This window comes from Tachysurus fulvidraco, chromosome 20 (assembly GCF_022655615.1).
Source record: "Tachysurus fulvidraco isolate hzauxx_2018 chromosome 20, HZAU_PFXX_2.0, whole genome shotgun sequence".
In the NCBI taxonomy this organism is placed as follows: domain Eukaryota; kingdom Metazoa; phylum Chordata; class Actinopteri; order Siluriformes; family Bagridae; genus Tachysurus; species Tachysurus fulvidraco.
In genome coordinates, this window is record NC_062537.1 from 4,003,829 (window position 1) to 4,021,186 (window position 17,358).

General features: G+C 41.2%; 1 protein-coding gene and 1 long non-coding RNA gene across 3 annotated transcripts in view; one reads left to right on the forward strand and one right to left on the reverse strand.

Moving 5' to 3' along the window:
- LOC125139727 overlaps positions 1-10,213 on the forward strand; it is a 40,623-nt gene extending 30,410 nt beyond the window's left edge. The window contains exons 6-7 of the long non-coding RNA XR_007138801.1: positions 6,835-7,426; positions 8,114-10,213. This is a non-coding gene — a long non-coding RNA (uncharacterized LOC125139727). The remainder of the gene's footprint in view (positions 1-6,834; positions 7,427-8,113) is intronic.
- The window catches only part of unc5cb (unc-5 netrin receptor Cb), a 143,330-nt gene that overhangs the window by 73,818 nt on the left and 52,154 nt on the right, over positions 1-17,358 (reverse strand). For both annotated transcript variants that reach the window (XM_027139723.2, XM_027139724.2), the window contains exon 2: positions 3,654-3,881. In XM_027139723.2, the coding sequence (XP_026995524.1) occupies positions 3,654-3,881 (228 nt within the window). The remainder of the gene's footprint in view (positions 1-3,653; positions 3,882-17,358) is intronic.

Below are 17,358 nucleotides of genomic sequence, written 5' to 3' on the forward strand. Positions count from 1 at the left end.
GTGTGGTCTTCGTCTTAGCAACTCAACACCCGCTATAAGTCATTCTCTAATTCGGAAGACATTGCTCCAACACTTTTTTCCTTGATCATATGCTCCTAGCTAAGCTTACACCAATGTTGTGCCTCCTGGTGGTCTTTGCGACCTTGGATAAATCTTCTTATCGCACTGTGAGTGTGTGAAGATTTTATAAACGACTCAGGGTTCCTCTTAAGCTTAATTGGGGCAACTTTTAAGGGAAGAAATTTACCAAAGTGACACATGGTTGCCTGCGTTAACGCATTCGGCTGCATCTCCGAATGCGTTATTTTTCCTTGCTTATTTTTCTACAACTCTTACTTCCCAACATTCAGCTTTTTTTTTAAATTGGTCACTTTGGTATAAAAGGCTAGTTTTCACACCAGTATGTGCTGCTCTGCTCTAATCTGTATCATTTATGCACAGAAAATTAACTAGAGTGCAGTCTGTCAAGTTTCAGTGTGTTTGCTCAATCAGTGTGATTTTTCTTTTGACCCTAGATGTGGTGTAAAGAGTGGTTAGGAGTGTGTACTGAAAAGAATAGACTGAATAGACTGAATAGACTAGGAGCAAGCATTTGGGCCCTGAGATGCATTCATTCATTCATTCATTTATTCATTTTCTACCGCTTATCCGAACTTCTCGGGTCACGGGGAGCCTGTGCCTATCTCAGGCGTCATCAGGCATCGAGGCAGGATACACCCTGGACGGAGTGCCAACCCATCGCAGGGCACACACACACTCTCATTCACTCACACACTACGGACAATTTTCCAGAGATGCCAATCAACCTACCATGCATGTCTTTGGACCGGGGGAGGAAACCGGAGTACCCAGAGGAAACCCCTGATGCACGGGGAGAACATGCAAACTCTACACACACAAGGCGGAGGCGGGAATCGAATCCTAAACCCTGGAGGTGTGAGGCGAACGTGCTAACCACTAAGCCACCGTGCCCCCTGCCCTGAGATGCAGAACAAGCTAATCAGGTTATAGCAGGAACAACAGGGTCTGTACATCATCAATTCAAAGAGCTACTCTAAAAACAGGAATAGAATTTAGTTCCTGTTTGTTTGGTACACTTAGTTGGAATAAGCAACAACTTAGAAGTTCGCGAAGGTGTAATCCCCAAACATTAGGTGTTGCCATGAATGTGTGGGAAGTCCAGATTTTTCAAAATATGTTGTACAGTGTGTCCAAGACTTCAGGAAAAAACTGTGAATATACATTTACAGTGCTAAAATACAACAATTGGCAAAAACAGTTGATTATAGAGATTATTACCGTATGCATCTTGCCAGTGCTGGCGGGATGTTTAGTGTCATATTCTATCGCAAGGAAAAAAATTAAAAAAGCAAATTGCAGAATGCTTTACTGTTTAGTCCAAGAGAAATGTGATTAGTTTTCATCCTGTCTTATACTGCTAAAGGTGCTGCTGAAAGTACTGCTGAAAATCAAAAAAGCATGCCAAAGTAAGTGTGTGTTTGTGTGTGTGTGTGTGTGTGTGTGTGTGTGTGTGTGTGTGTGTGTGTGAGAAAGAGTGTGTTTGTTCTACCCTGCACTATCTAAACCATTTAAGCATACTATTTAAGCCTGGCTCCGGTGCTGCACAGCAACAAAGGCCAGCATATATAAAAATAAAAATAAATAAATAAAAAGAATAAAATCCCCCTAAGGGCTTTAGAGCCATTACAGACAACAGGGCCTATTTGATTGGCTGCATTCAGCTGCCAAAGAGGGAAATTGAGTTGTCCCAGTAGCCCACAGGTAGCAATCACACCACTCTCCCAAACACTTTCTTTTCCAATCTGTGCTCTGAAGACACTATTGAGCTGCTGGTTATTAACAGCCCACAGACAGTAAGCAGAATAGCGGCATGTGTTTGCATTCCGCTCTGAAGTGTGTCGCACCACGCCGCTTTCAACTTGAGTGAACAGAGCCATAAAAACATGCCACTCTCATCAGGGCTAAACATGTTACGACGGGATGGCAGTTCAGTTTTAATGAACTGTTAATCGGGGTAATGACGGTCGTTTGCCTTCGTCAGAGCGATATGTGAACGAGGACTCAGATCTGTCATTGTCTGAGAGAGAGAGAGGGAGACAAAGAGAGAGAGCGAGAGAGAGAGAGAGAGAGAGAGAGAGAGAGAGAGAGAGAGAGAGACAGAGACAGAGAGCGAGAGAGAGAGAGAGAGACACAAGCCAAAAAGAACTTGACTCACTAGTCAATATCCCTGTGAATACACAGACAGGAAATAGACATCACATGGGGATGAAAAGAGAGAGAGAGAGACAGAGAGAGAGACAGAGAGAGAGAGAGAAACTAAATTCCCTCTGCAAATAATGGGCTTCGTTGTGCCATTTAGATAACACTTTCCACAATAATCGAAAATATGCCGCCTCAGAAGTGGAACCTTTACAAGAAAGTGCTCTGTGATGTTTCTTATCAGAGTGAGTCAGCCAATCATATCAAAGAACGAGACACACAAAACACAAATGACGTGTCTCCAATTTCCAGTTAAACTGCAGCAAGGATTCAAGGATCCTTGGTAGAAATCTGCTAGCTATGTGCACTACAGTACGTCCTCTGTCTTTCAAAGAATACGGTAAAGCTTTGTTTTTGGCATCTGTATCAGATTCATTTGTTTTGGTACGCACAGCAGCACCGACAATACTCATTATTTTTAAAAGACTACAGATTCACTTCTTTTAAGAAAAGTATAAATTACACAAAAGTACAGATGACTACAGGCAAGGTCTGCAGTCTGCAGGACAGATGACACTTTTTCTGTGGTTGGTTTTCAAAGGAAACTATGACGGGAACCGTAAGGCTAACATGTTGCTAGCAAGTCAGGGAATTGTGCTTGAATCTTCACGACTGTGCATTTGCATTAAACTGACTGTGGTTTAATGATTAAAAAAAATACTCGACCAAAACTCGCCTACCAATAATCCTGAAGTGGAATCACATGGTTAGAAAATAGTGTCTTTTGAAGTGAAACCCTCTAATTTGGTAGCATCGTTAGCTTTGTAGCTGAAGTATACAACTAAAAAGGCAAAAAAAAAAAAAATACAAAATAGGTCTTTAACAACCGAGTTATGAACTGAATATTTTTAGAATTGCTTTAAAAAAAAAGACCCACACTTCCACCACACATTCTTTTGAGCTTTTATACTTCTCCATTTTAAAGACTCTTCTTTCTCTTTAGTTTGCACAATAATGCTGTCTTTTGGGTCGTCTCTCTGAGTCCCAAGTGTGTCTGTTACTGCTAGCTTTGTTTCGTGTCAGACAAGAAGAGTTCAATGTCAGCACTGTCTGAGCTTTAATGATGTCTCGAGAACCAGACCAGAAACATAAACATCATGTTAACAGCACAGTAGCAGTGCTACTCTAGCTTTATGGGCACTTTAGTTTAAAGAAGGCTGCAGAGACATTCCACTCATTATTGGTGGGGTGGATTGTAAAAAACTTTTAGAAAATGTTCGTTCTGACAATCTAATCTGACAGTGTATAGTACCTGTGGGAGTGTGTTGTGTTGTGTTGTGTTGTGCACTGTATTAGGTTTCATGGTTCCTGATTTATTCACATCTATTTTGCCATCTAACTACTGTTCAAAAACGGACGAAGGCATTACTGACCAGAGGTCTCGTCCACACGTTCCTCCACCGTGTGCTCCTTCTGGGGCACCCACTCGCTGTTGCACTTGAAGTAGATCTGAGTAGCAGGCGTGGCCTTGCAGTATAGATTGACTGGTTTGTTTTTGACAATGTATGCCTCTTCAGGCTCCATCAGGAAGTGGGGGAGGGGCTCTGGTGGGTCCGAAGGGAAGGTCTCGGGAAGCTCGCCCAACCCCAAGTAGTCATCATCTATTGGAAGGAGAGAGAAAGAGAGAGAGAGAGAGAGAGAGAGAGAGAGAGAGAGAGAGAGAGAGAGATAAGGATCAGCTTTATAAACTTGATACATACATTACAGAGCTACCTCACAGCTCATTTATCATTGAGGGCAACTGTTTATACAAGCAGGTTTGGCAAGGAGATGTTTTGGGACAGATTCCATGTTGGCTCCGGGCTCTTGCTCTTTCCACCCTGAAACGCAGCTACCGTTAGCACATTGAAACCAGTAGAACGACAGCGCTGGCTGTTAAAAATTGAAATTGTGCACCTTTTTATATTTCCCCCAAACCAAACCACTTGTGGTCGAAGCCCTGTTTTCTTTTCACAGCCGGTCTGGTGTACTTAATTCCACAGATATTTGGGCTGCAGATGGTTAAGCCCCCTGTAATTATAGCTCTCTTTCATCAGCATGCCTCTCTCTGTCAGGCTGCTGTCTGGCCTCATCAAATGCACACCTATATTTATCAGCCCATTTACAAAATGAATCTCTGGCACTGGCCATCCAAAGAACCTCTCAAAATTCCCTCTTGATCATGGAACAGTAGCCAAAGGCTTAGTCCCACTTGAATACAACACTCACACACATAAACACACATGCTCAAGGATGGCCCTCTGGTTTTGTCAGTCCGGCTCAATATCCGGCCTTTGACTCTGCAGACGGGGTGGAAACCCATTTGCGGAGCCCATTTGTCACCTCTGCTCCGTTTTCTATTCCTAACACCCAACTGCTAGACATCAATTATTTACCCCCAACAGGAATGAGTCTGGAGAGGAGGTGCATCACTTCCTGTGGCAAAAAGGTTAAATCACCACATTGGCGATTCTTCCCCCCGACTTGGTCTGTGGCCCGCTCTTCAATCCTCGAGTTCTGTGTGTCTTAACAAATCATGTCGGGGCAGGAAGACAATATTGCGTCAATATGGCCTCTGATGTCACAGCCCTGCCTGCGTGTCAGGATCTATTTGGCATGAGGAGTTGTGTGCTGCTGTGGAGGCAACGAGGGAGGAAAAAGAGTGTAAAGTGTGGAAGATTCAAGGGAAATGTTGAAAGGAGTGCAGGAAAAGTCGAGGTTGCTCTTGGCACAGAGTCTGCTTTTTATTGCAGCTTGCTCTGGGATCGCACCTGCACTGTCATCAGCCTCTAGTCATCTGCTAACTGAAGAGCGGCGGTAAACTCTAGCTGACCCCTCGGCTGTGGCTTTATAGTAGCCTTAGGGTCTGTAGGGTGTGTGTACACCAGCGAAGAGGATGAAAACAAGAAACAGACATAAAAACATATATGTATACATATGTGATACAACATTGTTCTATATGGAAAATAAAAATGTGTAATAATATATCATTTATTATTCCTAAAGAATTATTTGAAAATTCTATATCTAATGAAATCATCTCTCACACATGGGTCTATTTTATTTTTATTTTCCATATAGAACAATGTTGTATTATGGGATGTCAGTGTAGTAAGTAACCAGAGGTACTTTTTACGCTACTGTTTCAGTTCTGATTCCAGGTCAGATAAACTGCATAAAAACACCTTGCCTAAATCATTTTAAATGTCTTTTGACAATAACTTGATATTTATTTATCAGGACATAAATCATTTTAAAAAGCTTATCGACAGAATCCAACATCTGCCCCTTGATTTCTTTTATTCACAAGTTTTCCATAAGCAAAAGTTCTGTTTTATTTATAAGACCAGGGAAACATGTGGAACTTCTTGTTTGCGGTAACTGTGCATGTGGCACAGATGCAGTAAATAGAGATAAGGATAAAAAAAAGACACTGGGATATTTCTTTAACGGATATAAATTGGTTGGATGAACATATTTTTTAAAAAAAGAAAGAAAGAAAAACGAAGGAAACGCTCCTTTAAACAAGTTCCACTTTAATCATTAAATTGCCCATTTCCAATCTAAAATGGAAGAGTGCTCCAATGATTGCCCCCTACATCACATGTTATACACTCAGATTCTCTAATGAAGATTTAAAAAAAATTACACTGGTCATGTTCAATCTTAGAGCTGTAGTAGAAGAGGAAAAAAAAAAAAAATATATATATATATATATATATATATATATATATATATATATATATATATATATATATATATATATATGAAACATGATTTTTCTTCCTGTCACATTCCCTTCATTTATTTACTTTATAACATCTGTGCACACACCTGCCATGCTTTTAGATGTTTTTTTTCACCCCCTGATGTATTGTTTTTATTTTTTCATGAATCATAAATTGAATGAATGTGAGAAATAAGTTTCCTAGTCAACATTAAACATTACCACCGTCCCTCTATGATACCAAAACAGATGACATGGGTCAGAGAATATATTACAGATAAACGTGAACATCCTGCTGGGCTCGATGTTTACTGAAATGCACAAAATAGAGTTTGGGAAAATCGGATTTACGCGTGCCTGATAATGGGGATTCGGATCTGGGAAACGCACGAGTTCGCTTTATCAAATTCACGCTCCGATGCAGCTATTAGCCCTGGACCAGAACCATGACCCTGCAAAACATCTGGCTTCATCAGCAGATCGTTATTAAACTCAGACTGATGAACATGAAAATACAGGCAGACAAAACACAGAGAAATATGAAAAGGTTCAAACACACACACACACACACACACACACACACACACACACACACACACACACACACACACACACACACACACACACACACACACACACACACACACACACAGAGCAGCGCGCTCTTGAATCGCTTTCACACCGTGTGGCAGCGATTCAATACAAGAATGTGCGCGTTACTTTAATTTGATTTGAAATGCAAACGGTGTTAAGTTCATGCGTCTAGGATGGAAAAATACTCAAGAGGCTTGTTTTAAATATCGACGAGGGTTAATAACTTTTATTTTATTTTATTTATTCTGGTGTAGTGACTTGGAGACTGAAGAAAGGTGGTCGCTCTTTATCTGTTGCTAAGGATACGACGATGGATGAGACGCAGACGGTGCATGAGACGCAGACCGAAGATGGATGAGACGCAGACAGACGATGCATGAGACGCAGACGGTGCATGAGATGCTGACAGACGTTGGATGAGGCGCAGACGAGACGCAGACGTTGGAGTCACGCAACCACCTTTGTCGCAGGATTTGTTTATGATATACAGCATTTTTGCGGTGATGTGATCGTGCCCCTCACTTCCACCCTCACCACACGCAGTATAAGCATATAACATGATGTGGTTTATATAATAAAATGAATCTCACAAGGCAGACTTTTACATTTAAACATGCTTGTGGTTTGAGCTCGATCAGCGTCACGTGCCAATCAGCGTCACGTGACCTCAAACACTGCAGCTTCGAATAATAAACTCCTAATTAACGCTAGACGTCGTTCTATATAACGCTTTTTTTTCTTTTAAGAAAACATTCAGATGTATTATATATTAATTGACTAATTTTCCCTCCCAAAACTAACTAAAATTCTAGGACAAAACAAACATTTGCTCAGTTAGCATCAGAGGTAAGTGAAAAAGTTAGCCAATTAGCTAAGTTAGCCATTTAGCTAAGTTAGCCAATTAGCTAAGTTAGCTATCTATTTCCATTAATATCCATTAGCTAGCCAGTTTACTTGTGTAGCCCTGTTTGAATGTTTGTTAGCCGAATTAGCTAAGCACTTTTTTGGCACTGAGGCCTTGTTGAGTGTCTTTTCATCTGCACGACTTCAAAATCGTAGTCACATGCCAAACCTTGACCTAGATACTACTTTCAAAAGCCCAGCACACTCATTTCAATCTCTATCCCTTCCTCAAACCATGTCTTTCCTATCGTTTTAACTATATCAGAGATCAGACAGCCGCATGAAAGGATCGCCAGCTACCAAATATCATTTAGAAATAAACATGCTCTGTGGGGGAAAAAAGATGGAGAATCGTAACATTTTTCAACCTATCAACCATCTTCATTCACTTTAAGAACACTGGTCTAATTTATTATCGAAGATGTTTTTAAATAAACCTAACTGCACACACATCTGAAATGACTGACGGTTCCATAGGTTTCTAGAAACTTCTATTAATGACCGTTATCCTCAGAAACCCTGACCCTGGTAGACTGAGCTAACATTATACAAGTGTATGTTTGATATCAGTTGATTGGGGCAGTGTTTATTTTTTAATATGGACAAAACCATTACTTTATCTTGTTTCAGGTGAAAATTTTGGCTGGGAAAAAAATCCATTCACTCTCACTCATTTTCTACCGCTTATCCGAACTACCTCGGGTCAACGGGAGCCTGTGCCTATATCAGGCGTCATCGGGCATCAAGGCAGGATACACCCTGGACAGAGTGACAACCCATCGCAGGTGGGAAAAAATTGATAAGTGTAAAATAATTTTTTTTCTTCCCATTTGCTAAGTTAGGTAGCCGTTCTTTGACGATAGCTTGTGTATTATTAGCATATCAAACAGTCATTAATTAGTTAAAGCTAGCTAGCTAAATCTTACTGAAACTTGTGTATATATTCTAGAGTTAGGTGAATATTCATTACCTAAGAATACAAGTTAGCTACTTAATTTTCTTTGCAAAGTTTACCAGAGGTTATCTCATTCTAGCCTCTCTTAGATTTTCTGTGTTGAGATCTAATTCAAGAAATTAATGTGAAGGCTATATTGGAAAAGCTGTCTAGTTTCTTTTATAAATTATCTGGTGTTTCTAAAACTTTTTTAGCCAAGTTAGCTAGCTAGTTTTCTTTTTAACCTTGTAAAAGCTAAAACCTAAAAAGGCTGCCTTAAGAAAGAAACATTAAATAGACCTACAACGTATAAAATCGAACACTTTGCAAGTCTGTTTAATCATTTTTATGATTTGCAAGCTAAATCATTTTAGATTTTAATGACTAATTTGAAAGCGATGTTTTTTCCTGGAAACTGCGTTTCGGATTATGGATTATTCAGCAGGACACTATGGATTATTTTTCTTTTGGGGTTTTTCAAGTCTGATTTTTATTTTCATTCAGTTCTTTCCAGAGAAAGTTGGAGTGATGTAGAGCTAGTCAGAGATAAGGAGAGATGCATGTTTCCAATGCTTTCACTACAACAGCGTTGGCGGTTCTGTTGCTGTGCTGTCATTGTTCTGTCAGGGAGTTCTGTCACACCCATGTAGCTAGCTATAAGGAAGGGTGGTATCAGATACGAATCGTACAACCTCCATCGAGTAAGGATGCATGGCAGAAAGAAGCTTGTAGACCCTATGCACCCCATCTGTATGCCATCATGTGTGTGAGTGTTTCTTCATGGTAGGGTGCAACTCTTTGATGGTGCGCTCTGGGATGTAATTCGAGAACGGGGCCTGTTATCACGAAAGCCATCTTGGAACAGTCAGACTGGAACTCAACCACACCTCACCCTCTTAACACTGGGCAAACAAGTTAAGAAAAAAAAGGGGGCAGAAAAGCACCCGAGATGTGTGGGGTGGAGGTAATGTGGCCACTGAGCCATGACGCAGTGCAAGGTTTTTACCTTCTAGCAATGTATTTGTTAATCTTGATCATGCCCCACACACCCTGCTTGAAAAACAGAACAATGCACATAAAGCAACTAATAGTTTCAGGTAAATTTTTGGCAGTGTTGTTTGTCAAGTTGTGCTTGCTGAACCAAGCTAGCTTACTTTTCCACCCCTGCAATATCCAATTCTGCAATTTTCCTTTAATCAGTAAACGTAGCAGCTTGCTAACATGTCGGCATTAAAATCTAATTTCATAACTTTTATGAGAAATTATCACGGTGTGCACGAATATTCTCCATATTTTATATCATCACGTCTAAGAAGTGGTGCTTTCTGCAGCTAAATATAGTCATTAATAATGATCCGGCCTCGTATGTGGGTGCTCGCTGTTTACACACTTCTGCATAAGCAGATTATATTAATACATTCATCTTATAAAAAAAAGAAGTAAAAGCCAACTACAGAGTTGCTTTGACACTTTGAACAGATTGTTTTTACACCACCTTTGCCACAGTGTTTTTGACTTTCTGTCTTCATATACTGTATGTTGGTAAGGGGAAAATATTTTTGTTCGACCTTTTTTTTTTTTTTTATTCCCCCCCCAACGAATGAGAACATATGAACCATAACTGCAAACCTGCTCTGCTAGGAAAAGCATTACATACACAGCTTCTGTTAAAGAAAGAGCATGTTTATGAATGATTTATGATTAAGGCGCGTGTGACAGCCATTTAGTGTTTTTCAGTAGTTCGGTATATTAAGAATTAATTGGTGTCTAAAGATAAATAACATGTAAACAATATGTAACCGGTAGATGATATTAGCGTATACTGTATATGTAGTAAACTACAGTATGATGAACTCATTAGCAGTTGGTTCTTCAGTAAAGCTGTGTTCATTTTAATGGTATACGTACATAAAGACTGGGCATGGATTTGAAGGTTATACTGGATTGTAAATATCATGCTGGAGAACAAGGTATTAAAACAGATAGATGTTCAGACCAGTTTTGCTTTAGGTTTCATGCCGCATGCCTCCATGTCCTCTACTTCACATTACACGCTTTCTGTTGAAAATTTAAAGAATACATTTTAAAAGATTAAACTTGCTTAGAACAGCCCACTTATCAAAACATTGAATAAACATAAAGGTAATCTCAGGTCGGTAATTAGGGACTTTTTTCTTTAATATAAATGAGAAATGCTATAGAATTGTTGTTCAAAGGCTGCATCAGAGGGTTGCATAGAAACAGAATTGCTCTTGCAAAAGAATGATTCATACTTAAAGAAAAAAAAAAAAAAAAGCTTTTGGAGTCCTCAGTATGGAGGCCGATCCGGCTAATATCACTACAGAGCAGTGCGTTCTCCTAAACAACTCCTCCTCTAGATGCAGCTCTATACCACACAGCATCTGATGCGATTAATGTTGCTTTCAAAGTGTACACACAGGTGTTTAACATCACTGATGTTTGTTTTCTTTGCATTAGTGAAACTAGTACAAAGCTACTACTGAAGCGGTGACACCACAGACAGGGCTTCTTTTTTTTTTGTTCCTCAGAAGGAAAAAAAAAAAAAAGGTAGAAGGATGTGATCATTTTTAGAGATATGACCATGAGGGAACTGGTGATAGCCACCCAGAATAAGGTGTATGATCACACTGATAGTGCCACCATGCAGATAAAGGAAGTGTGGAATTTACAAAACCCCACACTACACCTCTGAGATGAAACGACACACCCGGGAGGGGGCGGTGGTGCAGGCAAAGCGTTGTATTTCACTGAGCTTTAGAAGTCTTCAAAGCCCAAATATTCATCTTTAAACACACACACACACACACACACACACACACACACACACACACAAAGTGTACTCTTCGAACACGAGGTCACACAAAGTAAATCGTCGTCGTCAGGACTTCTTAGTTCAGGTTCATCGAAGAGCATCTGAAACCAAACCTCTTTGTCATTGTTCTTAATTACTTTTTCACTCACAGAGAGAGACTTTCCTCCGAGCAGCCTCCACCTATCTGAGCAGGTCTGAATCCAAATTGTCGATGGATTTTCTCAGAGTGAAAAAAAATAGCCCACGGCTGGAATCAAATATCTGAAAATGGTCTAATGCACAGTTTTGATGTGGTGCCTTTACATCTGAAGCAACACTTCAAGAGCCACGAGATAAGGTGGATAACCCACATGTTTTTGGGGACGACTCTCGACAGCACCCTGGGGTGTCCTTTCTGTGAGGATAGTGCGGGCAAAGATAGCGACTGATTTAAATGAACGAAAGAAAATTTGTTTGACCGCTTTAGGGATATCGGATGAAGAACTCGTGGAGTCAGAAATCGATGAGAAACAAAATACTTATGGGTTGTGCTGTAATAGAAAAATAATCAGCAACGCGATGGTGTGATGGTTACTGTTACTACCCCATTTTCAAATTACAGCACTTCCTGAACTGTTCCTTTTATCCGTTTGTGTAAACAAAAATATCGTGTGACGTCTGCAAACTTTTCCCTCGATCCTGAAGCTAAAAGGCGAAACAGACGCATGAAAACATGAAATTTGCAAAGCTAGCTTTACTGAAGACTTTAACTGACTCCTAGCGTTGGAACTGAAGACTTCTTACATAAATGTAATAACCAAAACATTACATTAACATTAAACATTAGAATTCTATCCTCAACATTGCTGTGAATATGTTTAATGCTACTATGGGTATCTACTATAGTGCATGTATAGCCGTACTCTGCACTCGCGTCACCCACAGTCGCATATCTATTTCTTTCTTGCTCCCCAATGCCTTAGACAGCTGTGACAGCAGCTGGAGGATGCTCCTCCCTGACACCATTGTAAAAGATAAGCTCCATTCTATCACCAGATTTATCGTTCCCAAGAAGGCACTGTATCAAGCGAGCTGCTGTTTTCCCCTGCCATCCGAGGAGAGTCGAGCGTGAACACGGACGAGCGTGCACATAAATCCTGCCTGTCCCAGAGTGAGAGAGAGAGAAAGAGACAGAGAGAGATAAAGGAGGAACTTACAATTCACGGGACATAACGTATAGAAGCGAAATGAAAGATGATGCGTTTTGAAGCGTGCAGGTGACCTCTGCCTAGCGACCTGACCCGTTTCATAAATAAACATATGCTCGCCTCCTACCCGAAGCCAGAGGGCTGCCTGAAGGGCGAAGTAATCCAGTTAAAATCTTAATCTCCTCTTTGCTGGCTACCGAGCACTAATGCAGACGTTTATTATGGGACGCCTTGCAGTAACGGGGAGGAGACCCACTCATGTGGATGTTTATCGACCATCATTAGCATCTGGCTGACCCCCTCCTCTACACGCTTATATTTTCTCCTGGGCAAAAGCAGCCCACATGCACACACACACAGACGCTCAGCCACCACTCCCTTTATCAGGCAGAAAGTTTAAGACTCAGGAGGCAGCATCATTAAACGAGAGACGGGTCCGATCAATCCCTTGGCGAAACATTCCATTACAGTGGCCGGCTTAACGGGGCCTCGGATTCACTTACAGAGTTAAATAAAACAAATTGAATTATTTGAACTGGGTTCTCAGTCGAAGTGTTAATGCCGGAGGTGTAATGCTGCGAATTCCAGTACACACAGCTTTTATACAGTATGTAGGTATAAACAAGATTAATCTGCAAAAAAAATTGATTTTTGTCGAGGCGGTGGCATTTTGGGGTGGAAAAAAAACCTCGCAGCTCCAAGATAAGATGAAATCTGTTAATTACAGGAAAAAAATGGGCACACTGTCACCTTGTGTGCCTACATAGAAGCAGGAGGTATGTAGAAGTATGTATGTGTGTGTGAAGTGGAATATATCTGTGTGTGTGTGTGTGGTAGTCATCTGCAGACAGCTAAGCCATGTGATTACCGTGCTCGACTCCTGAGAGATGAGTGTGTGCCATGCTCTTGTTTTATATCATTTCTCTGGGGCAGACGTGCCACAGTGCACAAAAATGATTGCTCGAAAAACAAGGTGGCCGTAACATTCACTCTATTTTCCATTCTCCTTGACTCTGAACCTGGTTTGAACTGAATCTAATGGAAACCTGTGTGGAGAGGTGGCAAATTTCCCCGAGTGTGCTACAGTAAGAGCTTGACCTTCGCCTGGAAATGTCCATAACCTGAGTTTTTTTTATGGAGTTTTTGCAGATAGGTGGCGACCTTACAGGGGCGAAGCCATCATGGAGCTGGCATCTCTCCAGAGATGGAGCGAGGGAAGACTCGGGATTGTAGCTCCATCTTCACTTAGGATCAAGGGATTAAAAAAAGCCTGACACTTCATCGTTAAAAAAGGCTGTGACTCGCATGGCCTAGAACTGAGCCACAGAGTGATGGAGTGAGTGAGTGATGGAGTGAGTGAGGGAGAGAGAGAGAGAGAAAAAGAAAGATAGGGGGCCTGGCAGGAAGCAGACTTAGCGATTGAGGTCTAAACTGAGAAAAGGGCACTCCAAGGACGCTACCCGGCCTTAGTCATTTCTGACCCAGTGTGTGACCTGCTGGGACCATATGCTCTGTAATACACACTGTGTCTCCTCACAGAGAAACGATGCCTCACGTATCACATTCCTTCACTATCTGAAATCTCCATTCCGAGAAGGAAGCATAAAAAGGCCACACATTCCTGCCTTATTACCACTGGGAGCACTACGCATCACTCGCTGTGGAAAAATGTTCCGGGGGTGTCATGGAAACAAAATGCACACTGTGATGTGGAAAGTAGCTCAAAGTTGTCATGATATCAAAATAAACCTCAGCGCAACTCGTGTACAATCACAGCTGCATTGTTGCATGGAATTGCAAAGCTGGGCATTCTTCTTTGAAGCCTTGCAAAAAGGATGTTTTTTCCGCTCGTCTCTTTGTGGCACACTCGCGCAGCGATCCGGCTATAAAAGGCATCTGAGGAAGCTTATGAACAACAGAGGAGGAAACATATGAAAATCTGTTGCTTTCTACTTTATCTCCCTGTACTGCTGCTCGCTTTCGCTGGATGAAAAGCCATTTTGTTGCTTGATTGGAGAATGATGCTGCTACTTAGAGCATGGCACCATCAGCCAAGGGGGAGGAAAAAAAACAAGGGAGAGGGATGTGACTCCCTGGGGCGCAGTCTCTGTGATGGGTGGGCTGTCAAATGCCCCATTGTCCAAATTACCCAGCGAGCAGCGTGTCACCGCCTGGGACTAATTTACGGCCACACGCACACACGCAGCCGTAGCTTACCACGCAGGGATCTGCTTGAAGCCGTCGCAATCATGCGAGCCTCTCTGACTCCTGTCTGTCTGCTGCTTGAGAGTTTGGCTTCATGATGTACTGCTGAGCAGCACACTTCCCTGAGCCAGTGCATCACCATCAACAACGCGATCAATGAAACTCTATACACGGAGAACGGAACAGACTTCTGGCCCTGATGCACCTCATGGCTGTCTTTACTATTTATATATTATTGTTTAGTTTCCTTTATGCTTCATGTAGGCTACTCCTATTTCTTAATATAAACTTTGCATTAACTGTTTTCAAACTGTGATTTACGCACTCAGTTTGACCTCGCAAAAAACAACAACAGCAGCTTGAGGTGACTAAGCTAAAAAGGATTCAGGGCTTTTTCTTTTCAAACAACCTCAAATTCCTGAACAATTGTTGTTGTTTTTTTTAAAAAGTAAACAAAAGAAATGACCCAAGTTAACTTTAAGACTTTGTCACCAAAAAAATTAGGATTTATAAAGTTTTTAAACTTTTAATAGCCAAAGCATGTCAGTGTCTTGTTTATATTGTTTGGTTGTGGGTGGATGTCGGTAAATGCAAGTAAAATCAGAGCATCATTAGTGTCGGCTTCTCTGACTATCAAAGCCGATGGCTCCACCCAGGAGCTTTTTAAAACGCAGCTGAGAAGACAAGCGGTGAGGTCACGGCCTGACTGATGTGTGGACTTAATGATGGTGCCAGCGAGTGCTTCTCAGCCTCTGTTTCATCACCTGTCATGTGCGTCACACTGGCACCGCTGTGTGGGGGGTGTCGTAAGAGGGAGGGATGTCTCGCTCCTACTGCGAGCCGAGCCGAGCGAATCGAAGAGCCGTCTCGTGCCCTGTGACCTCACACTGTGCCCATCGAGCCACCAGCTGCTAATTGGCGAGAGTGGTACTCCGATACAACTCTACCTCTGCTAGTGACTAGCTTGTTACGCGGAGGCGATGGACGAGGTGAGCTAGTGCTCATTACCGCACCTCAAGAATATGAGAGAAAAAATGGACCAGACAGGGAGACACGTGATAAAATGGATAATTAATACGGTGGCCACTTCTTCTTCTTCTTTCCCTCCTGACAGAGCTGACGCGAACACACAAAAGGTCTCTGTGGATGAAGTCACTTTATTTTCAGGTGGTTTTTACAAAAGATATAAAACAAATGTACATTTTTCACTCATTTTTCTGTAAGCAGACGTTCACATACAGGAAAGTCTATAAAACACTCGATTTCGGTTTCTTCGATCGCTTTCTGTTTTTTTTTTTTAGTTCATTTTTAATCTTATGAACTTTAAAAGCGAAAGAAAGAGAGAGGCTGGTGAGAGAACTTGTGTTTATAGCTGCTGTAGCGTAAGTGATAACAGGCTCATTTTTTTTCATGGACAATTTGCTAGTTTAAATGGATATATATGTAATTTGTTAACAAATGTAAACATTCCGGTATGAGTGGAATAAATACCTTCAGGGTGGTAAAATAAATTTAGCCACAACACACCACTAATTATTTTATTCCTTAGACCAGATTTGTCTTTAAATGGTGTGTGGATATTTACTTCTTGCAAATCACGTAGGTAAACCTACTGTAGGTGTTTAGTATTTATATTAACATTTGAAGCTATGATGATCAGCAGCATTACGCTTGCTCCAGGTGAGAAAACAAAACGCTGCTGTCACTGGAAATCCTAGCTCTATGCGCCACCTTTCAGATGAAATATTACCATTTATGATTTATGTGTTTCCCTAAGAGCTCCAATATGCTTGTTTCTGCTTGGTGTGGATTTGGGCGTCACTCTTAATAGGCTTTTAGCTCCTAGTGAACCAACAGGCTAATTAAACTATTTATATTCCCTGTCTGATTGCGGAGTGGCTCGGTAGCGGCCCGCCCACCGGCATCAGAGCGATTTTGCTGTTTAATATTCCGTGTGGCGACGAGACGGCATGAGTTTAAAGCTTATTTGCAAATCAGGCGAAGGCTAAATATTGGAGACAATTAATGTTGACCAATTCACTCACAGCATCAAAAGGGGCACTGTGAAGAGATGAAAGTCAGAAACATGATGAAACATCATCAGGGAGTGAAGATTCTCTCTCTCTCTCTCTCTCTCTCTCTCACACACACACACACACAAACCTCCCCCATGCCTAATGATGTTTATCAACTTTACTATTCACAAATGCAGGACAGTTACTATGTCAGACTTTTTGACAAATCATCAGATGTTAATAGATAATGGCATTATGTCAGAGTGTATACACACACACACACACACACACACACACACACACACACACTCCTGGTGGGTGGTATAGTGCTCTAAATGAGACCTCTAGAAATAGCTCAAGATGCAATGTTCTCAGTTCATTATTCAAAGCTTTTTTCCTTTCTCGTCAACGTGATCATAACGTGGTTAAAGATTGTCATGACGCCTTTGTGTATTTTTTGTGACTTTGTGAATTAACATGTTTTCTTCAATGGCATCCAGGATGACTTTTGTAATAAACATCTGGCTACTTAACTATCTTTCATGTTCTTGATATTTTGGTGTATTTTCAAGTAACATTTTCCTACAATCCTTTCCTGCTTCATGTCAAGATAAACAGTGATGCAGCGGCACTTTAGTTTAATCTAAATTTTTCCATTTTATCCTCAAACAGTTCCGTTCCTCAAATGTAATGCAGATACT